This window comes from Echinops telfairi, unplaced genomic scaffold (assembly GCF_000313985.2).
Source record: "Echinops telfairi isolate 266 unplaced genomic scaffold, ASM31398v2 ScPeMD7_3;HRSCAF=10, whole genome shotgun sequence".
NCBI classification, from domain to species: domain Eukaryota; kingdom Metazoa; phylum Chordata; class Mammalia; order Afrosoricida; family Tenrecidae; genus Echinops; species Echinops telfairi.
In genome coordinates, this window is record NW_022103899.1 from 32,324,187 (window position 1) to 32,331,969 (window position 7,783).

At 49.1% G+C, this 7,783-nt stretch overlaps 2 protein-coding genes and 2 non-coding genes across 4 annotated transcripts in view; 3 read left to right on the forward strand and 1 right to left on the reverse strand.

Moving 5' to 3' along the window:
• Positions 1-609, reverse strand: part of NDUFS1 (NADH:ubiquinone oxidoreductase core subunit S1) — a 36,614-nt gene extending 36,005 nt beyond the window's left edge. Inside the window, exon 1 of the mRNA XM_004701559.2 lies at positions 474-609. The gene's annotated coding sequence lies outside the window, so the exon portion shown is untranslated. The remainder of the gene's footprint in view (positions 1-473) is intronic.
• A 338-nt stretch (positions 610-947) lies between these two features.
• EEF1B2 (eukaryotic translation elongation factor 1 beta 2) lies at positions 948-7,359 on the forward strand. The gene is made up of 6 exons (XM_004701563.2): positions 948-1,325; positions 1,819-1,941; positions 5,788-5,914; positions 6,201-6,267; positions 6,632-6,757; positions 7,160-7,359. The coding sequence occupies exons 1-6, from the start codon at positions 1,246-1,248 to the stop codon at positions 7,312-7,314; spliced, it is 678 nt and encodes a 225-aa protein (XP_004701620.1). The 5' UTR covers positions 948-1,245; the 3' UTR covers positions 7,315-7,359.
• LOC115872074 lies at positions 6,046-6,124 on the forward strand. The gene has a single exon (XR_004047635.1). It is a non-coding gene; the product is annotated as a small nucleolar RNA SNORD51 (small nucleolar RNA).
• On the forward strand, positions 6,390-6,527 carry LOC115872080. Its single transcript, XR_004047637.1, has one exon. It is a non-coding gene; the product is annotated as a small nucleolar RNA SNORA41 (small nucleolar RNA).
• Positions 7,360-7,783: the final 424 nt, after the last annotated feature.

Sequence of the window (7,783 nt, forward strand, 5' to 3'; positions counted from 1 at the left end):
CACGCAACCACGGGACAAAGCCAAGCAACCAGAGACGTGGCTGGTTCCTAAGGCGACGGTGGCCGAGCAACGAGGCATCCGGAACGTGGCTAATTCTGGGGGCAAGTCCATGCTTTCGGCCTACGTCTCTGGACACAGTTGTCCTTCCCCAGTGAACAGCACGACCTCCTCTCCCCGGAGAGGCGACTGTCGCGCGTGCCCCCGCCAGAGCAGAGGTCACCACAACCCTGCATTCAGGTCAGGCTCTCCCGAGGGCCTCCTAAATTCCCGTCCTTTGTGCTCCAGCGGATCGGAGGTCGCAGCTAACAGCTCCCACCGGCCCGCTCGCGAAGAGTCCCGAGGCAGAGGGGAGGGACGCGGCGCCCAGTCAAGGACGAGAGGAGAATGAGGAGGCAGGGCCGCAGGGGACAGCCCCGACGAGAAGCAGACCCGTGGCCAAAGCCCTGCCGCTTTTCCATGCACACACTACTCACCTTCTGTCGGGGGCCGCCGCCGAGGCTGCTCTGCTGAATGTCCGGACCACACGGAGCCCCTCAGGAACCGGGTCACTTACTGAATATGGCGGCCTCCGGTAACTTGGTCAGCCGGGCCTGATGAACGGGAAGTCTGGAAGGACAAAAACCCGTCATTCGGCACAGTCCTAGTTCGGTGGTGCTCGGCAATTTCCGTCAACAGACGGGAAGCGGGGTGGGGCGGAGGAGAGGGTGGAGGGCGTACCCCCAAGAAGGAGGTGGGAGGGCGGGGACGGGTCCGGAGCACGGGGGCGGGGCGGGAGCGCGGGGGTGGGGCGGAGGCGGGGCGGGAGCGCGGACGGGGCGGGAGACGGGTTGGATCCGCATTTCCGCCGGAAGCGGCTGGGAGGTTCTAAAGTGTTCGGTCATATCCGGCACCTCTAGAGGCGGTTCCCTCGTCTTCGGGGACCTAGAAGTACAAATTTAATATGAAGTGAGCCTTTTATTAAGTTATTGCCAGGGGCACACACACACACACACACACACAAACCAAACCCGCAGATCATTTGTTATTGAATTCACAGCTCCAGATTTTACGTTGAGAAATGAGAGCGGTAAAGTGCTTTGACCTTTAACCTTTGGCCGGGCCAGGAGGAGGGAAACGCCTCCGTCTCTATATAAGGACTCTTCCGGCTTCTCGCGGCCCTTTTTGTCCCATCTCCTAGCGTTCTGCCCTTTCGCCTGCGCCCCACTTTTCCTCCGCTGCCGCCCGCCTCCTGGTACAGCCGGCGCCATGGGTTTCGGAGACTTGAAGAGCCTTGCCAGCCTCCAGGTGCTCAATGACTACCTGGCCGACAAGAGCTACATCGAGGGGTGAGCCGGGGAGCGGGCCCGGGGCTGGGACCGGCCGGCGCCACGTGGCTCCTCGCCGCTGCGGGGAAGGAGGCCGGGTCGCGGGCCCGTGCCGGTGGCAGGCCGGCGCCGCCGTAAGGGCGAAGCCCAGCCTCAGGGGGAAGGGGTGGAGGGGGAGAGGCGGTCTAAGACTCAGTTTTAGCGCGTTTCTGCATGCTAATTGAGTGCCAGCTTGTAGATAAAGCTATCGTTAGCGTGTGCCAGCTTGTAGATAAAGCTATCGTTAGCGTTTGTACTCCTCGTTCCAAGCTGAATGGCAGACGCTTTGCCAGAATGTCGCAGTAACCCACAGGAATGGTCCCTGCCCATAAGGAGCTCAGGGAAATATTTAAGCCGCTGAGGCAGCCCAGCAATAAAAGGAGTGTTCACTAATTAGCTTGTCGGGTGTAGCTTTTGTCAATTACTTGCTGGCGTGCGTGACTGCGCTTTTTAAGACGCGTGTCGTTTTTGGCAGGTATGTGCCATCACAAGCAGATGTGGCAGTGTTTGAAGCGATCTCCGGCCCTCCACCCGCTGACTTGTATCATGCCCTACGTTGGTATAATCACATCAAGTCGTATGAAAAGGAAAAGGCCAGGTAAAATGTGATCTAAAGACTAAAGCTCTCTAAACTTATAAACTTATATTAGGGTTTTCTCCCATGGCAAGACTGGACCCAGGTTTCTTCAGCTTGGTTGGGATGTTGTAAGCTTAAATTTACTTGTGACTTTAGAAGGCCAATAGACTGAAGCCCTCCATTTTTCCACAGAACAGGTAGAACATGGACAACAGCAGTTCAACTTTTCCCTCCCTGCCTTGCCAGTGTGCCTGGATTCTGACCTAGGGGGGCCACCTCTGGGGTGAGAGGGTGGCTCATTCATTCAGTCCTTGGCCATTCTTCTGAAACTGTCAACAAGGGTGGAAGTTTGGGGAAGTGGACTCCATCCAGTTCACTGAATGGAACTGAGCATGCTTAATGAAATGTTCAGACTGAAAGAGTAAAGCCTAGTGAGTATTGACTACTGTCTCACGTACTAATGCTTGTTGGGTGAGGAGATTAAAAAATCAAAAAATTGACTCTCTCTGTCTCACTCACTGCCGCACACACACTCTCTCACTGCCTCACTCAGTGACTCACTCTCTCACTCTCACTCACTCACTCTCTGCCGCACACACACTCTCTCACTGCCTCTCTGTTACTCATTCTCACTCACTCACTGCCGCACACACACTGTCTCACTGCCTCACTCAGTGACTCACTCTCTTACTCTCACTCTCTCACACACTCACTCACTGACTGACTCACTCACTGTCACATTCACTCACTCACTCTCAATGCCTCACTCACTCACACTCATTCTCACTCTCACTGTCTCATTTACACCATGTCTCACTCACCGCCTCACTCTCTCACTGCCGCACACACACTCTGTCTCTCTCTAACTCACTCAGTGACTCTCTGTATGCCTCCACTCACTCACTGCCTCACTCTCACTCACACTCATTCACGCACTCACTGTCTCACTGCCTCACTCACTCTCTCACACACACTCTCTGTCTCTCTCTAACTCACTCAGTGACTCACTCTCTATGCCTCCACTCACTCACTCTGTCTGTCTCACTCTCAGTCAGTGACTCACTCTCTCACTCTCACGCTCTTTCTGTCTCACTCACTGACTCATTCATTCATTCACTCACTGCTTCACTCACTCACTCACTGCCTCACTCTCACTCACTCACTGCTGCACACACACTCTCTCACTGTCTTGCTCACTCACTCACTCATTCACTGACTCTCACTCGCTGCCTCTCTCACTCATTCACTGCTGCACACACACTCCTCACTGCCTCACTCAATCATTCACTCACTGCCACTCACTGTCTCACTGCCTCACTGACTGACTGACTGACTCACACTCACTCACTGCCCCTCAGTCTGTCTCACTCTTTCACACACTCACTCTCTGTCTCACTCACTGACTCTCACTGTCTCATTTACACCATACCTCACTCTCACTCACTCACTCACTCACTCACTCTCAATGCCTCACTCACTGACTCATTCACTGACTCTCACTGTCTCATTTACGCCATGCCTCACTCACTCACACTCACTCTCTCAGTCAGTGACTCACTCTCACTCTCTGTCTCATTCACTCACGGACTCACTCACTGACTCTCACTGTCTCATTTACGCCATGCCTCACTTACTCACACTCATTCACGCACTCACTGCCTCACTCTCACTCACTCACTCACTCACTCACTCACTCACTCATTCACTGTCACATTCACTGACTCTCACTCTCTCACTCACTGCCTCACTCACAGACTCTCACTGTCTCATTTACTCACTGACTTACTCTCTCTCACTCTCTTTCTGTCTCACTCACTGACTCATTCATTCATTCACTCACTGCCACACTCACTCACTCACTGCCGCACACACACTCTCTCACTGTCTCACTCACTCATTTACTGTCTCATTCTCTCACTGCCTCCAGTCACTCACTCACTCTCTGTCTCACTCATTGCCTCACGGTCTCACTGCTTCATTCTCTCTCTGCCTCACTCACTCACTGCCGCTGTCTTACTCTCTGTCTCACTCACTCACTGCCGCACACACACTCTCACTGCGTCTGACTCACTCTGTCAGTGACTCACTCTCTGCCTCATTCACTCACTCACTGCCACTCACTGTCTCATTCACTCACTTCCTCACTCTTACTGCCGCACACACACTCTCTCCCTCACTCACTCACTCACTGCCTCTCTGACTCATTCACTGTCGCACACACACACTCTCTGTCTCTCTCACTGCCTCATTCAGTGACTCACTGTCTCATTTACTCACTGACTTACTCTCACTCTCTGTCTCACTCTCTGTCAGTGACTCACTCTCACTCTCACACACTCACTCTCTCCCTGCCTCACTCTTACTGCCGCACACACACTCTCTCCCTGCCTCACTCACTCACTGCCTCTCTGATACATTCACTGCCTCACTCAATGACTCACTCTCTGACTCATTCATTCATTCACTCACTGCCTGACTCAGTCACTCACTGTCTCACTGCCTCACTGTCTCACTCTCTCACTATCACTGCCTCACTTACACCATGCCTCACTCACTCACACTCACTCTGTCTCACTCACTGCCTCACTCTCTCACTGCCGCACACACACTCTGTCTCTCTCTAACTCACTCAGTGACTCTCTCTATGCCTCCACTCACTCACTGCCTCACTCACTCACTCAGTCAGTGACTCACTCTCTCACTCTCACTCTCACTCTCTCACACACTCACTGCCTCATTTATGCCACGCCTCACTCACTCACTCTCTGCCGCACACACACTCTCTCACTGCCTCACTCAGTGACTCACTCTCTCTCTCTGTCTCACACTCTCAGTCAGTGACTCACTCTCTCACTCTCACTGCCTCACTCTCACTCACTCACTGACTCACTCATTCACTGACTCTCACTGTCTCATTTACACCATGCCTCACTCACTCACACTCACTCTCGCACTGCCTCCAGTCACTCACTCACTCAGTGCCGCACACACAGTGCCTCACTCAGTCACTCTGTCTCACTCTCACTGCCTCACTGTCTCCCTGCTTCATTCTCTCACTGCCGCTGTCTTACTCTCTGTCTCACTCACTCACGGCCTCACTCATTCACTGACTCTCACTCGCTGCCTCTCTCATTCACTCACTGCCACTCACTGTCTCATTCACTCACTTCCTCACTCTCTCACTGCCTGACTCAGTCACTCTGTCTCACTCTCACTGTCTCATTTGTGCCACGCCTCACTCACACTCACTCACTGCCCCTCACTCACTGCCTCACTCTGTCTCACTCTTTCACACACTCACTCTCTGTCTCATTTACACCATACCTCACTCTCTCACTGCCTCTCTCACTCTCACTCTCTGTCTCATTCACTGACTCTCACTGTCTCATTTACGCCATGCCTCACTCACTCACACTCATTCATGCACTCACTGTCTCACTACCTCACTCACTCACTCTCACTGCCTCACTCAAAAAAAAAAAAAAATTTTCCTGGGAGTGCTAAAGGGTAAATTTTTAAAGCAAAAGGGGTCTTGGTAAAGAGTCATGAAAACAAGTTCTTGTGTATTGCCTATAGCACAGTGGTTCTCAGCCTGTGGGTCACAACCCCATTGGGGGTTGAACGACCCTTTCACAGGGGTCACCTAATACATCCTGCATATCAGATATTTACATTACGATTCATAACAGTAGCAAGCTTACAGTTAAGTAGCAATGAAAATAATTTTATGGTTGGGGGTCACCACAACATGAGGAACTGTATTAAAAGGTTGCGGCATTAGGAAGGTTGAGAACCACTGGCCTAGAGAAAGACTTAATTCCATTCTAATAGTTGAATGTGATATTTGATTTTTTTTTTTTTATCAAGTTTGCCAGGCGTAAAGAAAGCTTTGGGCAAGTATGGCCCTACTAATGTGGAAGACACCACAGGAAGTGGCGCTGCAGACAGTAAGGATGATGATGACATTGATCTCTTTGGATCTGATGATGAGGAGGTATGACATCGTTATGTGAGCACATTTGATAAGGCAGGAGTGTCTTATTGTGCTTAAGGACTGGCTTTTGTAGCCAAATTGTCTTGATTCAAATTCTAGCTGCAGCACTTCCCTGCCTTAAAAATTGTTACCCGCTGACATGATGAATAAAATCAAATCACCATCTTTCGGCTGACCTCCTGATGGATTTGCTTTTTTCTGATACAGCTGGTCTGTTTTCTTAAGACCCCACCAGCTTTGAGCTGATAACAATAGTTTATTGATAACTACACATTTGTTTTTACAGGAAAATGAAGAAGCCAAGAGGCTCAGAGAAGAACGCCTTGCACAGTATGAGTCAAAGAAAGCCAAGAGTAGGTCATTTTTTAAAATGGGTTTATTCCCCCCCCCCTCTTTTTTCCCCTACTTTTTCTGATAATTAGGCTTAAGTCTAAAGGAATTTCCTTTGCGTTCATTGACTGTTGGTATTTAAAACTTCCACAGCTACTGGTCTGCAGCTGTTTTTATGGTAGCAGTTGTGGCATTCCTCTGTGGGAAAGAAAGTGTTACCCAATGTGACATCCCTCTTTCCCAGCAAAATGGAAAGTTGGGCATATGTGTGTGACAGACACAGATACTGGTTTGTCTTGGAAATGGTCCGTTTCAAAACAAATTGGTACTTAGCTGCCACAGAAGAGTGGGTAAACATGTTTGAACAATGTTTCGTGTACTTTTTAGAACCTGCACTTGTTGCCAAGTCTTCCATCTTACTAGATGTGAAACCGTGGGATGATGAGACCGATATGGCAAAATTGGAAGAGTGTGTCAGAAGCATTCAAGCAGACGGCTTGGTCTGGGGCTCATGTAAGTGTTTTCTTTTGCTTCCATGGCAGCTTGAATTTGCATACTTTTATTGATCAATACAGTGAAAGTGTGTGTGCTGAAAATATATAGCAAACGTTTGCCAGTTCAGCCCCTTTTACATGTATAATTCTAAATGTGCTTACTATATTATCTTGATAGTTTTGTGTATTTGAAAGTGTTTCTAACTTTTTTATGTATAAGAAGGCCAAATATAAGGCAACCTCTTGACAGTTAGATATGAACCATACTTATTTAACTGCTGCATTCAAGTCTGACTTAACAGAAGTGGAGCTCATTCTTATTTGGGGGAGTATATTTCATATAAGCAGGATTATACAATGTTTGTCCTTTTGTGCCTGACTTCCTTCACTCATCTATTATTTTAAAAATTCTCTTTTTTAGCCAAGCTTGTTCCAGTGGGGTATGGAATTAAAAAACTTCAAATACAGTGTGTAGTTGAAGATGACAAAGTTGGTACAGATATGCTGGAAGAACAGATAACTGCTTTTGAAGACTACGTGCAATCCATGGATGTGGCTGCTTTCAACAAGATCTAAAGTTCCTCCTGGATGGTTGCACTTAAATAAATGACTAAAAGACAACTCATGGCTCTTGAGTCTGTTATGTGAGAGGGATGTGGACTATTTTCCTCTTATCTTCAATTTGATAATATGAAGGGAGTTCCAAAAATTTTATGGGGAAATCCCATTATCTTTTTTATTAGAAGATCATTTTATTGGGGGTGCTTATAACAATCCATACATCAATTGTATCAAACATTTGTACATATGTTGCCATTATTTCTAGACATTTATTTTAAGCGCTTGGTATCAGCTCCTCTCACCCCCTCCCCCACCCTCTTTGTGACCCCATATCATACCGCTGCCTCCTCTTATGGTTTCCGTGCCCCCCTCCAGGGGTGGGTTATGTGTCCATCATTGCAATTGGTACCCCATCTTCCCCCTTCTTAATTCTGAGGGAAGGACATCATTGTTGATGTAATTCAGCAATGATTGTAAGTTGCCT